General features: G+C 37.8%; 2 protein-coding genes across 2 annotated transcripts; both read right to left on the reverse strand.

The window, feature by feature from the left end:
- Window positions 1–3,826: 3,826 nt before the first annotated feature.
- Window positions 3,827–6,901, reverse strand: LOC149615230 (zinc finger MYM-type protein 1-like). The gene is made up of 5 exons (XM_089857839.1): window positions 6,723–6,901; window positions 6,601–6,608; window positions 4,502–6,543; window positions 3,928–4,055; window positions 3,827–3,860 (listed from the first exon to the last, which is right to left on the reverse strand). Exons 1-5 carry the CDS (start codon window positions 6,899–6,901, stop codon window positions 3,827–3,829), a joined length of 2,391 nt encoding a protein of 796 aa, XP_089713965.1.
- Window positions 6,902–15,213: 8,312 nt separating this feature from the next.
- LOC149615231 (uncharacterized) lies at window positions 15,214–16,587 on the reverse strand. The gene is made up of 2 exons (XM_089857840.1): window positions 15,972–16,587; window positions 15,214–15,908 (listed from the first exon to the last, which is right to left on the reverse strand). Exons 1-2 carry the CDS (start codon window positions 16,585–16,587, stop codon window positions 15,214–15,216), a joined length of 1,311 nt encoding a protein of 436 aa, XP_089713966.1.
- Between the last annotated feature and the right edge of the window lie 1,856 nt (window positions 16,588–18,443).

Raw genomic sequence — 18,443 nt, forward strand, 5'->3', positions numbered from 1 at the left:
GATGGCTTGATGTTCGTAAGCACCCAATTTTTCCTCACATATTTTCGTCTGTATGCATTCCACGTCAAAGAAAACATACATTAGTTCCGGTGCATTACGACGAGGTTTTTTCGACGGGATAACGCTGGGGTTTTTGTCCTTTATCACTTGAATATAACATAAGTGATCACTAGGTTGATGTTTGCCACATACTTGACAATACATTTCTCCACAAGTATGTTTAGTCTTGCGGTTTCCGAAATCTATTGTTTTAAAACAATTTTTACAAAGGTAGAGCCTCTCACAAAGGGGTTTTTTGTTACCTTCTGGGATCAAATGACTATTATAGCAGTCGTCACCCCAGAATTTTCGCAAGCATGACCCGCATGTTTTTTCGCTACCGTGACAAACTGTCGGACGCATACATTTGAAACAAAAGTCATTGCATTTATGAGACTGAATACGCCAGTAGGGGGTAAGACACCTCTCGCAAAAGTACTCGTGACTAAACAATGGTTTTAAATTGGTAATTACATTATAGTGATTACTCTCGTTAAGTAGAAAGAGGCGTGGTCGGGTGTCTGTAGGGTCGTTTTCGCCTAATATTAAAATGGGTACCCTATTTTCGAATCTGTAGACAAAGATGGAGTAGGCCGATAAATATAGTTTAAATTTCTGAAAAGAATCGGGGCTACCACATTCGTCTAGGGCGACTCCCGCCTTTTCACATAGCTCTAAAGCGGCTGTTTTTTGGAGTGAACCCCGGGGGCCTATTCGTGATATGGTCACGTAACAGTTTTTCAACTCTTTGTTGTTTTTGTCGTTCATGTAGTCACGATGAGAAACAGCTACACAAAGACTTCGGGCCAAGCATAGATTATCAGTGGATGGAATTCGTAGAATCCCCCGTCGATCCCTTGAGAAAATACTGAAGGGTTTAAGTTGACGACGCTTAGACCGGCCATACCCTTCAGGAATTCTAACTATATGGAAAATAATTTTTACGGGGCCTTGAAAAAAATGTTCAATTTCATCGTCATAAAGCAATTCGGCTAGTTGATCAAAGAGGATAGAGGGATCTACTTGGTCTAGTCTTTTAAAGGATAATTCTAATTCAGACCTGCAATTTATGCCAAGGCTTCTCAATGTTATTTGGACATAATCTGTTGCTCTGTACTCATTTAACACGTGCTCTGTAATACTACTTATACTGTCAACGGGATCGTCAGTGATGTTTAGAACTAATTCTCTACCGTACATATTAAATTGTTCATAGAATTTTTCGCTCTGTTCCAAGATTTCGCAATAAGGGACATCCTCAATAGGCGAAGGGGGGTAGCCGCCACCCCATTGGTCGTACGCATCGGCCGCGGCTTCTTCCGAGTCCACGAGAGACTCCTGTTCACTGGGTAGGTAGTCGGAGAAGTTCAGAGATAGGTACTCAAAAGGGTCGTTTTGTTGACATTCCTGATTCAAAAATGCCGCCATCTCTATATCGTATTGTGGATTGTTGAAATCTGCGACTAAGGATTCTTCCTGGTTAGTGGGTAGTAATTCATTCCGGCGTCTTTCTATGCGATCGGCGTAAGAAATATTTAAAGGTCTAGGAATTAAGTTACTTAAGTGGTTTAGTTGGTCAATTGTATGGCAGTCTTCCGGTGTTCTAGGGACGGTTCTCATGTATTCAATGACATCAAGGAATGTCTGAATTATATTTAAACCTCCATTCGTAATAAAAGTGGGTAAAGTTGATGGTACATTGGCAGGGTCGTGTGTAAATAGGCACATAGGAAAAAATAAAACTTGTATAGTGAAGTTAGGGGCCAAGGCCTATTTACAGCTAATTCATCCAAATTCCAGCGAAGTGATTCAGGATCCATCTTGATGTTACGAGATCTAAAGTACGAATGCGATATTCTGATTTTTATTCGCGTTATTTTATACTAAATTTCCCTGGGCTTATTAGCAGGGGGGATGGAGGGTTACCTACGCTTCTATTGGTCAATGGTACGTTGACCTTCCGGACGTGTTTAAACACGTCTACTATTGTTTGTCAATCAACAATAGGTGACATAAGATTGACATCCAGGTGGCAGATGGTAACAAAAGGATGAACCATCAATAGATTTTTAAATTCAACAAAAGGATTGTAACAAAAGAGATGATGCGTCATTCCATTAGCGGGGTTTTCACGACATTACGTGAAGATGTATTGTTAAGAAAATATTTCTTCGATCAATCAAATATTGACAGGTCTATTTAAGGATAAATAGGTCAAGTTTACTATTGTATAATATATTTACTCGTAAGTCGTTATGGAGTCAAGTACACAAAGGATGTCGAGAATTCGTCAGATCTTGGAGATTAATCCTCAAAAACTACTTATTGTATTATTTATTTTATTGATTTTGGGGGTGCTGGAATTCCTTAATCTGTGGTTTCAGAACTTTGACATAAAAATACGCCTACAGTCTAACAATGGAACAGTTAAGGACAATAGATATTTCGCAATAGCTACGTAAGAAATTTTGTATAAAAACCACTGATTCAATTGAGTAGAGCATCATTATTCGAGAAGATCTTAAACCTGCGAGATGGAAAATCAAGAAGCTCCCAAAAGGAAGATAGGTGTGACTAATGAACGTAAAATTAACGGCAGATTCCATATATCTAAAGAGTTGTTCTTAACAACTGGATTCGTGAACGGAACCCTGGATCCTGAGGTTCGTCTATGCCGGAAACAATCTGTAAAAAGCTTCGCCATTTCTACGGAAACCTGGGAAAAGCTGATGCCGCGCTTACCCGTTTTAGCGGGCTGGACTGCCGCCCATGAAGCCAACAATTTCGAAATCGTTTTAAACGATATCCCTAATGAAAAGACAACAGTTGTGGCGTACCATAACACATGCCATATTAAAGACTTAATAAAGGAGGACTCTATTGTTTTGACCAGTATGGAAACAGCGGCATTGAACCGCGTTTCAGGAGCTGTAAAGGAGCATCTCGTCAAGATAAATAACCATGCAATTGTGTTTACACACATGGCAGATATCATTATAGAAATTTATAATGATATTTATGACAATTTATACGGAGACCCCGATCATATATCTTGCTTAGATGACCAACCTGAAAAATTCGACTCTGTGGTGGGGTACTTCACCAACTTTATAACGTCATACCAGGTCGTGACGAAATTCAACAATGTTCTACAAGAAGAAAATCTTGAAAATTATTTTTATAATTATAATTTATTTTCTTTAATTTCGGGGCAAGTAACTTATTTAAAAACACGTATGCATTTATTAACTCATTTTTAATTTTATTTGTATTTAATGTTATAAGTTTTATGTTTAAAATAAATTGAATTGAACTAAAAACGGTTCCATTTTATATAGCTAATACTAAACATATCTTTTTTTCTACTGTTTAAGCCTATGAAATTAGAGTTTAGAAAAATAAACTAAACTTTGAAGGTAAAAATATAAGCTTAATTTAAATAAAGAGAAGTATATAAAGTCAAATCAGAATTTATTTTTTTTTTAAAAATTGCCAAGTTTTTTTTTAAAAAAAATTTACAAAAAAAAAAAAATTTCTTTTACATTTTTTTTTAGCCCCCTACCCCCGCCACCTCACGGCCGGATGAGGATCTGCACTAGTGCCGAGAACCCATGGAATAGTACGTCATCCCAGTTCTCGAACACTAGTGCAGCAGGCGCCGGCACCTCCAAAAATCGTACCCGGCGGTACAAGGCCAACTGCCCTAGTCGAGGGTTACACTAAGGAAGAGAGAGAGAGTAAAATTAGTTATTACTTGTTAATATTATGTATAAGAAATGTATTTAGCTTACCGGAACCCTCGGCAGTTAAAGGCTAGGAGGCTGTAATAAAAATTATAAAATTTGGTTTAAAATTTTTTACCGAATAAAACCTTTTAAAAATACTTACTCATCAGGGATGAAGATCGAATGATTATAAATGACCTGCCGAACCTGATTCAGCAGGTCATTTAAATAATCAGCATCCCAATGACCTCCGAAAGTACCACCAGGTACAATTGGACTTGGTAAACGAGGCTACGAATAAATAGAAATTATAATTTCGCGCATAGGCGTAGAGTTTCCCAAATTTTTGGTGGGGCCGGGACCATCGGGACCAATATATAAATAGCAATCATGCATGATGTATGCCTATGGTGTATATAAATTCTTAACGAAGATTAAGTATTAAACTTGCTAGTATAATATTATTTTTATTCATTGTAAGTTGCAAAAGTATTTCTTCTTTGGGGATTTTGCAAAATGAAATCATTGATTAGTTTTTCCAGAGAAAGTTCATCTAGGATTTCTTTATAGCAATGAAGTATTGCTAGGTGGTTTAGTCTCTTTTGGTGCATTGTTGATCGCAAATATGATTTTAGGCGGCGTAGCATGCTAAATGATCGTTCTGCTGTGCAGGTTGTAGCTGGAACATTATAAAATAATCTTGCTAATGTCACAACTTCCGTTAGAGTTGTCATTACACCTTCATCACTGATAAGAAACGCCTTAATTTCACTAAAATTACTCAACTGTTTCTTGCGAGTTTTGCAAATGTCCGACAACATTTTCAAGTGTATATACAAACGATCTAAATTTAAATCCCCTGGAAATATGTCTTCCAAAGCTTTTTTTAAGTCGCTAAAGTCAGTGGTGCTGTCACATAAAACAGACGAGTTAAGGGAATCAATCACAGCCTTTTCTAAGTTTCGCAACTTCTTAAAACCTTCGCAGTTTTTATATCTCTCATCTATTGTGCCAATTATAGTGTCAGCTAATTCGAAGAAGTTTTTTCGATAATATGCTTTGGGCGTATTAAATACATGAGGGTCAGAACCACTATCTAATCTTCGAGGAGCCCTGCGGGTGCGTGGTAAAGTAGGTGCTTCCAGACCAAATTTTGATGCTTCGTGTTCAGTTTTTTCCCATAAATTTTCGAAAAATTCATCTCTGCGACGAGAAATTAAAACTTCTCGAAGAACATCGAGTGTTTCTTCAACTGATCTTAGGGACATTTGATGGCTTTGTATTTTAGCATTGACCTCTTCAACAGGTCCCAAAGTTGCTTGAATCAATTTCTGGGAAATATAAAATTCAAAATTCATGAAGCGCTTCAAAAACCCACTACATTTGGATGCCAGCTCGCTGCCAATAGTAGAACTTGAAAATTCTTCTAAAAATTCCATACACACTTGATAATTTTTGTCGACGCTCTGAACACTACTGACGCGATAAAGCCAACGAGTTGGGCACAGAGGGCGCAAAGCTCGAGAAGTTTCATCTGTTTCATCAAAATTACCGAGCTGCACATTTTTGAAAATTCCCAAGCGTTTCGGAGATTCTTTAACGAAGTTAACGAAATCTTTGACAAGGTTCATAGAATCTCTCACAATCGTTACCCGTTTCATCACGTCGGATACTGCCAGGTTCAAGCAATGTGCGGTACAATGAACACAAATTGCTATAGGCTGGATCATTTTGACTCTTTCTTGAAGACCACTTAGACGACCAGAGACATTTGAAGCACCATCGTAACACTGACCACGGCAATTTTCAAAAGACAAATTAAATCTTGTCATCGCGTCTTCTACTATTTTTACTAGTGTTTCAGCGGTTGTACTTTCAGTCTTATAAAATCCGAGAAAGTTCTCGAAAACTTCTAAGTTATTGTTAACGTGCCGAACTGTAATGCTAACTTGCTCGTTAGTAGAAACATCAGTCGTTTCATCAATTATCAACGAAAAGAATGATGGATTATCGTTCTTGATCGAACTCACAACAGTTCTCAAGACATCATGTGCCATTGTTTTTAATATTTCGTTTTGAATTTCAGGTGATAACCACTTGAATTTTTCTTTTCGCTTTAACCAAGAATTTAATGAAGGGCTGTCTTCAGACCGTGTCAGCAACAACTGGTAGAAATTTGACTCATTTTCGGTATGTCCCCGAACGGGAAGCCCTTGACGAGTAAGATACTTTAAACTTGAAAATACAATGCGAAGAGCGTTTCTTGCGTTTATCATTTCTACGCTATGGGCAGTATTTAACTGGTTTGATATATTTACATTTGATTTAACGTAGTGATGTTTTTCTATGGCTTCATTGTGGCATTTTGTCTTCTGGTGAGAGTTAAATTTATATTTTGCGTGTTTCCAGTCATCAATCCCATCCAAAATAAAGGCAGTATCTAATTTTTTACAACTGAGCAATTGTTTATTGTACGCTGATTGACATAAAGAGCAGAACGCTTTCTTCTTTTCTTCATCAAAGTATATCCAATGGTATTCTAGGGACCATTTCTGCTGGAAACGTCTTCCAATTTTCGTGTGAGTTGGCTTTTTCTTCTCAATATTAATATTCGACGAACTGCCGCTATTTCCAGGGGCAATTGAGTCCGTGGAATCATTAGGGAGAGAAATAGTTTGCTGTGATTGCTCGACTATATTTTCTTCTAAAGATAAACGAGGCCGTTTTATAACAAATTTATCCCTATTTGAGCATTGAATGATTGAAATGGACAAACAGTCTATTCCGAAAGTAAAAATCCTTAAAATATTTTCGAGACTCCTCTGTCGAAACTAACTTTGAAAACTGTGAAACCGACTTAACCCATAAGACATTAGACCAATCTGCACTTCTGCCTCAAAAATATTGTTGAAAATTATTTGTCTAAACTGTCTAGTTGGCCAGCCTCGCCTTACTTACGCGCCGAGGATTGAGAGAGGTGCGCGATGGTGCATAGGGTTAACTTGACTCTGCGGCGATGGTGCTGGGGCTAACTTTCCTTCTAAAGACTTAAGCTGTCTGCTGCGAGTTCTACTGTTATCAGTCTCGCTCAGATATGGATGTATGGCGTCTCTAGATAAATTTCCATCATCAAACATCAAAATGTAAAGTTTTTACCATTGCCTTATAGAGTTATACGTAAAAAAATATTTTTATGACGTCAATATCTTCATGATTTCTGCATTATGGATGAGAAATTTTTGGAGGGGCCCATGGCCACTTCTAAAATTTTTGGGGGGGCTCGGGCCCCACGGGCCTATAGAACTCTACGCCTATGTAGTTACATCACTAAACTACCGGATCCTATTAATTTACAAGGACAGTGGGAAATTTCGTTAGTAGAGATAATATATACAAACAGCTTCTACAATGTAATATACAAAAACAATAAGAGAAAAACACCTGAAGATTCATTGGATGATGGCAACTTTAAAAAACCTAAAAACCCCAAGTCATGCGACTTAACATACCAGGTTGAACGAAAAGATGCAAAACTGACCAGATACGAAATCTATCAGCTGCATAATATACCGGCTGGTCATTACAAATCACTAAACCACGTTGTGGAAACTATCAATACTTCCAAAGTATGCGAAAAAACAGCTTCTTTATTTCATATTAATGAAACGACGGGACATGTAAAACTAAAAACCGATGCCACTGGTGATACAAAAATTATCTTCAAGACCCACAAATCATTAGCCGACATCTTGGGGTACAAAGACCATCTCAATATACATGGTTTGAATGATAGACCAGCCAGGCTAAACTACCACGTACCATCTCAATTATATATTTATTGCGACCTGGTAGAAGGGGAAATTGTCGGTAACATCCACGCCCCCCTCTTACGTGTTATACCCATCGAAGACAAGAAACACGGGGATGCCGTGTGCCTTACTTTTGTCTCACCCCATTACGTCCCTTTGTCAAAACATTATATTAGCGAGGTTGGCATTTATATAAAGGATCACATGGGTGAACCGGCTTTATTTCAGTTTGGACTGTTGCACTGTAAAGTTCATTTAAGATGCGCAAGTCCAACGCGTTAGATAACAAAAGATGTGTCTACACGGATTATTATACTCAACAAGCGATGTCAGGTGGTGGTCTGAGTTTTTACGTCGGCAAACAAGGACAACACGGCCACGGCCAAAATGGACACGGAAAAGGGTCCTTCTTGAAATCTTTTGGTAGATACGTATCACCTTTCTTAATTAAAGGGGCAAAGTTCCTTGGTAAACAGCTTCTGGGCACATCTTCAGAGATTATAAACGATGTCGCCGCTGGAAAGGATCTGAAAACTTCCGCTAAAAGAAGGTTCACCGAAACGCTGGATGATGTACAACAACAATACGGTAGAGGGGGTGCCAAACAAAAGAAAAGACTAGCTAAAAAGAAAAAAATACCAAAGAGAAAGAAATCTATAAAACAAAGCAACACAAACAAATTTAAATCAGATAAACGTAAACTTTCATTCAAAACGGTTCGCGATATTTTCTCTCCCTAAAAAATGACCGAAGCTTGCAGCACGGGCTTCGATATTTTCGCCACCCCTCCCCTTCAAACGGCCATCGAAAATTCCAAATGGGTTCCGTATCAACCTTTGACTTCCTTGAAAGGGGACCAACCTATTGAATTTGAAGTAACGTCTAGCGGCAGCGAATACGTGGATACAGCCTTAACAATGCTGTACACCAGAACTAAAATTGTAAATGAAGATGGAACCGCTTTAACAGCCACTGACGAGGTTGGACCCGTAAATAATTTCCAACATAGTCAATTTGAGCGTGTCGATTTGGAGCTGGGTGATTGCGCAACAACACCCGCTGCTAGTAACTACGCGTACACGGCTTTGCTTTCGGCTCTGACGTCATACGGTCCGGCGGCTAAAGAATCTCATTTGGGGGCTTCTTTGTTTTACAAAGATACAAGTGGAAGCATGGATTCGCTTACAGAAAATATGGGTTTTGTTAAACGACAGAAACTCACAGCATTATCAGAGGAAGTTGAGATGTATTCCAGCCTTTACGTAGACATGTTTAATATCCCTCGATATCTGATAAACGGTGTTTCTATGAAATTAAAATTACACAGAAGCAAACCTAATTTTTGTCTTATGGGTAAACTTCCCGCCGCAGGCACTGGTTATAAACCCGTCATCGTAGAAGCCATATTATACGTCTTAAAGTTGCAATTAGCCCCTAAAATTCTAATTGCTCATGAACAAGCCTTAAGTATTAAACCAGCCCAATATAGTTACACTAGAACGGAAACTAAAATATTTACAATCTCGCCTAATATCTTAAACACATCAATCGGTAACATCTACCTGGGTACCCAGCCCTCAAGGATTACAGTAGCTATTGTAAAGCATACTGCTTACAATGGAACATTGGATAGTAACCCTTTCGACTTTGGACATTGGAATGTCAATCATCTAGCAGCATTCATCAATTCCGAACAATACCCATCCAGAGCCTTAAGACCCAACTACAGTAAAAAGCAATTTGTCCGAAGCTATTACACTTTATTTTCGGGGTCAAACTGCCACTACAATGACAAGGGAAACAATATCTCTATGGACGACTTTGCCTCGGGTTACGCCATTTATTGTTTAGACTTAACACCTGATGGTTACGCGAGTCATTCAGATCATTGGAGTCCCACGAAGCAAGGACAATTAAGATTAGAATTGGGATTTGAAAAACCCACACCCACTACTCTTAGTTGTATCGTATTAGCCGAATTCCAGGCTTTGTTGCAAATAGATAAAAATAGAAACGTGTCAATCGTTTCTTAAACAAATAATGAACGCCGATCAGATAACACGCTTTCTACGATTCACTCCACATTTCCTAGGTGTTTACCCAAGTGATTTATTACCCGAAAAAATTGACAAGTTTCCTTCATCCATTATAATAAATTTAGACAATCACTATAAAGACGGGTCCCACTGGGTATGCGCTTACTTTGATGGAAACAGAAGGGGTTATTACTTTGACTCCTTGGCTTTAGGGAACTTTCTCCCCTCAATTAAAGAATTTGTTAAAAGAAATTCAAGAAAATGGTCCTTTAACAAAAGAAGACTTCAAAACTTGTCAAGTTCGACATGCGGACTATATTGTATTATGTATATAATACAAAGAACAAAAAGAAAGAGCCACAAATCATTCATGAAGCAGTTTGGACGAGATCGGTTGAAAAATGACGACATTGTTACAAACATGTTGAAGCGCGCCCGTAAAGATTAACTTAATCCTTTTGTTAACAAATACTCTTTGTAATCTTTTTTGTATTTTTAAAGAATAAATGTGTCACCTTTTTTTAATACTGTTTTCTTTTATTTCATATATTAAGGAATTTGAGGGGGAAGGTAAAAAAGGGGGGTAGTAAATTTAGGGGGGATATAACTCAGATATTCCTATAAGAATTTTCATTCAGCATCATGAACTCCGAGCTGCAAAGATATCACTCTTTTTACTCCTGGCCACAAGATGAAAACTATAAAAAAGCTTTAAGCAGAGCGGGGTTTTATTCGTTACATACTGATGATCTAGTACAATGTTTCGAATGCAACGGGATTTTGCTAGCATGGAAACCGACCGATAATCCTTACAAAGAACATTTAAAACATTTTCCTAAATGTAATTTTATCAGAGGTAGGCCTACTAAAAATATACCCTTTACCATTGATGAAACAGAGACGTACACCAAAAATATAAAAGTCAAGACTGAGGAAAATCCACCGGAAAAACCTCAAGAAAACCCGGAAGAACTTTATCACACCTTTAAAGTCAAAACTAAAGATCTCGAAAGATTAGTTTTGGAACTCTACGTTAGAAAACCACTTAACGCGTTGTATATCAAAGAAAGGCTTAATGACTTACGTAAGATTTAAAAATAATATTAAAATTTATCTTCTTCCTTACGAAGATAGAAGGAATTATTTTAGAATAAATCAAATGCATTTTAAAATGAAAATTGAAAAAATATCTTTAATATTAGAACCTATACTTTTAAAGGAAATAAAATAACTTTTTTACTTTATATTATGGTCTTTATTCCTACAAAACCATCTTTTGTTATAAGCCTATACAAACAATCAATCAAATGTTGACAGGTAAAGAGAGAGAGAGAGAGAGAGAGAGAGAGAGAGAGATCGAAAAAACCCGACTCCTCCCCCCTTGAGTGGCCGCCATCTTGTACGGTATAATGGCTGCATATTCTCTTCGGACTTAGGTAATGGGCGCCCTCTTTCGGATGATTTACGAACTTAGAACGGTAACGATACGGTTTCGCAAGGCTAAGTGGACTACTTGCTTCACGATTGAAGTAATTGAGGTTTAATCGGGTGGTGAAGGAGGGAGGATTTGGGGTGTTTCACCACTATCGGACACGGGATAGTCAGTTCCTGTAGAGTAGGCATGCTGACAAGTCCCTTAATCCCTCAAAACTTTGTCGCCCAGAAGCTAGGCTTACAGAAATGAGCTAAACTCCCGACAGCACATATACTACTATTCTTGGGCAACCTTTGTTTGAAGAAGTTTTTTGCGATTCCTTGGCAATTACGAGCTTTAAGGCACAGCTTGACAAGTCGTAAAGGATTTATGTAGCAAAGTTGAAGAATTGAGATGTATTATTTGGAACAGTAGCGTCGCTAGGGTTTGAAATTTGGGGGGGCTAAATCTGGGCAAACTATTTTAAAATTAATATAAGAACTTAATATAAACAAGATGGCCCAATGGCTGGGACTTAATAGTAGCCACATCGTTATCTATTTTATTTGCACATAAATAAAAAGAAAAAAATTTAAAGATCCTAAACAAAAAATCAGAAGTGTCCCACCCCACAGTGGTAGCGTGTCTTACTGCTGCGCCAACCAGCCAGATTCAATTCCCGGGTGCGGTGTGAAAATTTTTTAATTAAAATAAAATCTCTAACTGAGCTCAGCTACCACTATTGGTTCCATTTAAGCTAAAATCTGACGATAACGAAAGCGAAAACCCCGGCCATATACTACGGCTCGGGTCAAACTAAGAGCCTATCGTATACTACAATGCGGCTAAAAATTGCATAATTGGTTCTTTGGAAAATGTGTAGACCTTTAAAACTATCCGTAAATTTGTGTCAACATGAAATTTTTCGTATATTAGAGATGTACAACCTTTTATTGATAAGGACTACGGAACCGATTAAGAAGGGTTTTCACCGGTTTTCACTCGTCTTTGGTTTATTTTTAGTTTTGGTTAACTTTTAGTCCACACTATTGGGACTCCCTTCGAAAGAACATGAAACATTTTACTTGTCTCCATCTGTTTTTATCTTCAAAATTTTACTGTTTCATATTGAAAATTTTTTATATATTGCTACAGAATTTTAGGTTGCTAACAGCAATTTTTTGGTAGGGTTTACGGATTATTTTGGGGGGGCTAAGTTTGGATTTTGGGGGGGGCTATAGCCCCCCCCCCAAAAAGGCCTAGCGACGCCACTGATTTGGAATTGGTTTAACTGAAGCCAATACAAAGGTTACTTCTTTGTATATCTTTGTTGTTCTTAATCCAAAGTCACTTTCACTCTTTGAACGTGCCAATCCAAAGTGTCTGTTATTTCAGTAGAGAAATTGAATATGATTATTTTTTGATATGTCGTGTCTGTCGTAGGTCTTGCTTTGTTTTTTTCATAATGATAGCTCGGGGTAGTTCTATAGGTTATCGTATTTTTTAACTGTACAGTTTTAGTATTTTATTTCACTTGTGATGGCGATGATGAAATATCTTACTGTTGGCATTTGTTGATACGATATGCATGTAGTTGTAGGAAATTATTGATAAAATTGCATGTTTCAAAGTTGAGAATATTAACTGTTTGTAGTATTTAAGTCGAAAGGTTAAATTAGTTGTGTAAATGGGGGGGGGGGTTTGAAGTAAAACTTTTCCATTTACTGGCTATTATATGTTCATTTAGATATAAAATTTTAGGCTATGTTTTTAAAATTTTGTCACGCAACTCTTAGCTTAAACTTAAGGAACAATGCTGTTTTATATAATCATTATTTTGTGCATGGGTTACCAAAGGGACAATGAAATGGTTATTAAATTTTAAATGTATTTTAAATATATTCCAGAAACTTTTGGCAAATTCTACCCCTGTTGAATTTTAACCAACGCCACCTGTCACGCAGATGGGTAACCCCAGCTGTTTAGCTACACAAAGAGAATATGCAAAACTTCCTGGAATATTTTGTTTGAGAAAAATTGTTTAGTAGTTGTTCTATTTATGGGGGCTATTTCTATATTTTTTTGGTAACCACAATAGTGAAAAGTTCTTTTACACATAAAAAATAAATTTCTACACCAATATTAGGGTATTAGTTAACCAGACAAATAATTTAGTTCATATTGCTTTTTTGGAAAAACTACGAACTAGTTTAAAATTTAAGTAATGTAAGTGTTATCAATTTGGGCCGGGTATATTATTCAAAAATTATACAAATAAAAGCATATACTTATGGATATTATTTAAATATAAAATTTCTGCTATTAGGGTGTTCAAGTTGTAATTGCTTAAAATTAGATTATAAATTCTATTGTTTTATAAAATCTTGTGGACTTTTTGAAACTTTTTAAAGTTAGTAATGTAAAAATTTAAAGGGTGTCTTAACGTTAAAAATTTAGAGCGTTGGTAATGAAGTTGTGAAACTGATATTTAGTGCACTCCTTGAAAAAATTAATTGGAATTGATATTGCTTTAAAATTTAGTGCTGGGCGGATCCGATTACTAGTAATCGAGTAATCGATTACTTCTTAAAGTAGTCGCCAGGATTCGGTATTCGGACCTCTATGAGCCCCTGACGATTACTTTCAACGATTACTTTTTTTTCGGATCCAACTCCAACTCCTTGTTCGGATTCGAAGTTCCGAACTCGGATCTTTATCGAATACTTTTCGGAAATGTTTCGGATCTTTTTTAAGTAATCGTAGTCGGGCTGTAGGACTCGGATCCCGCATTCTGGGAGGTGATTGAGACGGGATATCTTTCAGACTAGAGGGCCGAAAAATTATATTTGAACTACACCTTAAAAACATTTTCTACTCCGTTAAATCGTTTTGTAACTACACCTTAAAAACATTTTCTACTCCGTTAAATCGTTTTGTCAAAACTTGAATTTAAAAATGATCTTGAAAGTTGGAAGAAATATTTTTTATGAAATTTTTTAAGCAGCACCTGAAATTGTGTTTTGTATACATTTAACATGCATTTAAATAATGTCTTTAGTGTTAAACGGGTTACGTAAATTTCAAATGTAGGTGTCGCTTTAAACTTGAGAGTAATCGTTAAAAGTAATCGGTAATCGATTACTTTACTTAGTTATCGTAATCGGTAATCGGATATTTCCAAGTAATCGGATCCGCCCAGCACTATTAAAATTTGGATACTAGTGTCTAAATTTCAGTTCAACAAGCCTGTTCAGTGTTAAGTAGCCTATTTTACGAGCTTATTAAGGGATTGTATTTAATCGCAACGCTTTACCAACAGGGGTTACGCTTTTAGTTAATTTTTACCTCTTGGAAATTCTATAATTAACGCAAAATTCGTGGGGTTTTCTCTCGTAGCCATAGCTAGGCCCTACAACCCTCCCTTCTCTTCCTTTACACAGCTATTGCCAGGACAACTCCAAAGTTAACCTTGAACTATCGTAAACCTTAAACTTACTCGAGAGCCAATAATTTTACCCAGTCATGAATTACCTTAAAGGGAATATGAAACTATTCGTACATCTTTGGCAGGTAACATTAATTTTAGGGTTTCCTCCTGGTTAAATTTTATAAAGACTCCATGCCCTTTACATTCCCTTTAAAATGCTTTTACTATTTCCAAGTGCAGAACACAGATGAATCGCTCTCTTTTTCTAATCATTGCATGTCTGACCTCGTACCAGCCGCTGTCTTTCTTCACAAATTTCACATAATGTCCCTCAACCAACGATTCATCCTTATGAATAATTGGCCATTTACTTTTAAGAAGCATCCCGTTCAAAGTGACATGTGGTTGACTCATTTTTTTCTCGTAGAAATGGCATGGCGCTACAACCCTCCCTCCTCTCCCTTTTCACATCTATTGCCAAGACAACTCTGAAATGAACCTTGAACCATTGTAAACCTTAAACTTGCTCGAGGGCTGATAATTTAGCCTAGTCGTGAATTACTCTAAAGGTGATATGAAACTATTCGTACGTCTCTGGCAGGACATGTCACCCTCCCTTACGAAGCATTAATTTTAGGGTTTACTCCGGTTTAATTTTTTAAAGACCCCGGGTACTTCACTTTCCTTTAAAATGTTCTTACTCTTTCCAAAAGCAGTACAATGAAATCAGTCAAGTTACTGACGAATCTCTCATTTTTTCTAATCATTGCATCACTGACCAGCCGTTGTCTTTCCTCACAAAGTTCACATAATGTCCCTCGGCTAACGATTCACCTTTATGAATAATTACCCCTTTAGTTTTAAATAGCATCTTGTTCATTGTGACTTTTTGATTTTCGAAACTTGATATTTTAGGCGAAATCTTAATTGATCGACCATCTTTGTAATCGCCACGTAGAAGACACAGAAATACGTACTTTCCGCTGGACATCAATACATCACGCTCTTGAATTGATGGATTATTACAAAATACGCATGGCACTTCTGATAATCTCATCCTTTTTTCTAGAGATTTCCAATCAAATTTATCTCGGTTTTCTAGTGGAAGATTGAAAATTTTGCTTTCAACAATATTTTCCGAATTTTGTTCAACTTGACATTGGGGGCATTTGGTAACGTTTCGCGACTTTGACCAAAAAATATCTTTTAGAGCCGTAGAGTAATCGGCTTCCATTTCTTGGCTTAGTGTCGTCAAGAAGACCATCAAAAATTCACTGGCGTCTTGTTGATCGTTTTGCGTAAAATGATTTCCAACAGCCCTTCTCAGTTCCAAGCCTTTACGACTGAAATTTCCATGAGAACTCTCCATGTCGTTTATCGCGTTATGGAGGCAACGTAAAACTGGTTTTCCAACGAATGATCCATTGTAAGATTTAACCAATTCTCTTAATTCCGGCACTAATAAGAGTAGTTGCAAAACGCTATTAGAATAGCACGAAACTTGATCATCGTTAGCTAAACCTTTCAAGGGAAAACTATCCAAACTTTGTTGGCCTTTCCTTTTCTTCTTCGGCGTTTCATCACATCTCTCTTCCTCGCCTTCTAAAAGGCTTTTAGATAGAGTAGGTGCACATCTTTTCCCACCTCGACTTTCTTTCGACTCCGTTATTTTCAAAAGAGGCAAATCTGGCCTATATTTTTTGCGAAGCATGTTATACTCCATAATGGCTCGTCCATCCGCCTTAATTTTAGTCGGATCAAACAGTAACAGATGGAGTCCGGCTAAGGACGTCACTCTCGATAAAGCGACGTACGCCATGCCGGTTCCGAATAAATTCGGACCCAAATCCATAATGGCGCATTTTAAACTCATGTCTTGGCTTTTGTGTATCGTAATAGCGTACGCAAGGATGACGGGAAACTGGGAGCGCTTAATGTAAATGTTTGCCATGAGCAAAAATTTGACATTAATTTTCTCGACTAAAAAGTCGGAGGTATTGTTGTCGTTACTCGGTTCGCGATCGACTCTGAGAAAAATACCAATGATGTGTCCCTGTTCGTCCTTCTTGAATCCAGTTACGAAACCCATCGTACCATTTACAACGCCTTTTTCAAAACTGATATTCCTTCTGACCATTATGCGGCAGCCGACGCAAAGAATTAATTTGCTCTCCAAACCGCCCGTTTTGGAGGGTTCATTGTCTAGCCTTTGCAGTCTTTAGAGAATATTTTTATTCATTTTTTTGTCATAATCAGCGAGTCTATCTTGGCAAAGAATGCTTTTAACTTTCTCGCCGTTCTTTCGCAGCATTTCATAGTTCAATTTTTCACACAAGGCTAATTTAGGCATCCAACAAATAGGGTGAAACCCTTCATTGGATAGCTTAATGAAATGCTCCATAGCCACCTCGATGTTTATTCCTCCAGCAACCAATTTACTTTCTAAGGTTGCAACATCTGCCTCCGTAATATTTCCAATTCTAACTCTGCTTAGAATGTCACCGTAAGTTAGGTCGTTGGCTTGTCTTACATTTTGCGTTAGTTCATCGTATTTAAAAAACATCCAAAGATCACTTCCTCCGATGCAATTGAATCTAAGTCTGGCTTCTTCGGAAGTGATTTTAATAAACGAAGGTTTTCCTTGTACCGGAGGTAATTGGAAAAAGTCTCCCAAGACAAGGATAGAAACAACACCACCGAAGGGTCGGTTCATTTCCCAAAATTCGTTCAGCCTCAAGTGAACGTGAGTTAGTAGCACCGAATAAACCATAGAAATTTCATCAATAATCAAAAGTTTTAAATTTCCCGAAGTTTCTTTCATAATGCTCATATTGTCAGAACTTAGGGAGTGGTATTCGGCGATACGCCCATGATCTACTGGCAACAGTAGTAATCTGTGCAACGTTACACCGTTGACATTTAACGCTGCCAAACCAGTAGGTGCGGCAATGGCCACGCTAGCAGGATTTCGAAAGTGTCGCCTTACGGCGTTGGCGAGAGTGTCGATAAGAATCGATTTGCCAGTGCCACCAGGTCCCGACACAAAAAGGCACATGTTTCCAGATTTTTCTCCCTCTTGGGAGAAGTGATCCATGATGTGATCATAAACCCTCTTTTGATCCGAGTTTAGCAACGCAACATTGTCAACAGCAGCCTCAAAATTCATTTCCATTACAGCTTCGACATCTGCCATGGCATTTTCAGTTTCAATAACAATTTCTTTCCCTTGGAGGGCATTTTCATCGTCGTCACATTCTGACTTCGAAATTACGGTTTCTGGCTCCTTCGTCTTTTTAGAAGCCTCGTGTTTCTTTTCAACTTCTTTGGAAACCGAGAGCTTCTCGTGATATTCTCTCATGTCTTTTAACACCGAAAGCGAGTTTTCGAAAGCATCCGCGTAGGTTTCAAACTCGCCCAATAGCTCAGTTTCGTCACGCCACGGTTTGAACAGGATCAACAAGGCGTGACAATACTTTTCTTTTTCTTCTATCGGATCATGAATGTAATGCTCTATAATGTAGGGCCTAATTCTCTTTCTCATGACACCCAGATTGTTTTTCAACTCGATTACATTCGCATTTTTCTCAACACCCTTAGAGTGCTTCGCATAATCGTAAAACCGACCAAATTCGCACAAGCTAAGCTTTTCCAAGCTGTCGGGACGATTCGGGTACTTGTTGTCAACGAACCCTTTTTGGCAAGTGTCCTTGCTTTCGGGGTCAGTTTCCCTCAAACGGGCGAGTTCCTTGTAACCATTCAAAGCCCTTGATCGGTTTTCTTTCAAGTTAGTGTTAATAAATTTTGTGCTGTCGGATTTGTTGTAAAGGTCTTGGCCCAACATTAGATCCATAGCTTCGTATATCCCTACTGACTTAGACGTCAGTGATTTCAATCTATAGGCGAATAATTTTTTGGACAAACTTTCGTGCCCTATCTCGGCCAAAGTTTGGCCCATATCAGCCCGGTCTCCCTTTGTCACGTACGCCGTGACAT

Source organism: Phalangium opilio, unplaced genomic scaffold (assembly GCF_054372755.1).
Source record: "Phalangium opilio isolate 3A_F unplaced genomic scaffold, DU_Popi_V2 ptg000225l_1, whole genome shotgun sequence".
Taxonomy (NCBI): Eukaryota; Metazoa; Arthropoda; class Arachnida; order Opiliones; family Phalangiidae; genus Phalangium; species Phalangium opilio.

Excerpts from the sequence above, each read along its gene's own strand:
- LOC149615230 (XM_089857839.1), bottom strand. The coding sequence starts at position 6,901 with ATGTTTGATGATGGAAATTTATCTAGAGACGCCATACATCCATATCTG. Across the intron at positions 4,056-4,501 it reads TTCTTATCAGTGATGAAGGT|CCTCGTTTACCAAGTCCAAT; the intron begins GTAATGACAACT and ends ATTTATTCGTAG. Across the intron at positions 3,861-3,927 it reads TCGATCTTCATCCCTGATGA|CCTCCTAGCCTTTAACTGCC; the intron begins GTAAGTATTTTT and ends TTTTTATTACAG.
- LOC149615231 (XM_089857840.1), bottom strand. The coding sequence starts at position 16,587 with ATGGTCAGAAGGAATATCAGTTTTGAAAAAGGCGTTGTAAATGGTACG. Across the intron at positions 15,909-15,971 it reads GGATAGTTTTCCCTTGAAAG|TGCCGGAATTAAGAGAATTG; the intron begins GTTTAGCTAACG and ends TACTCTTATTAG.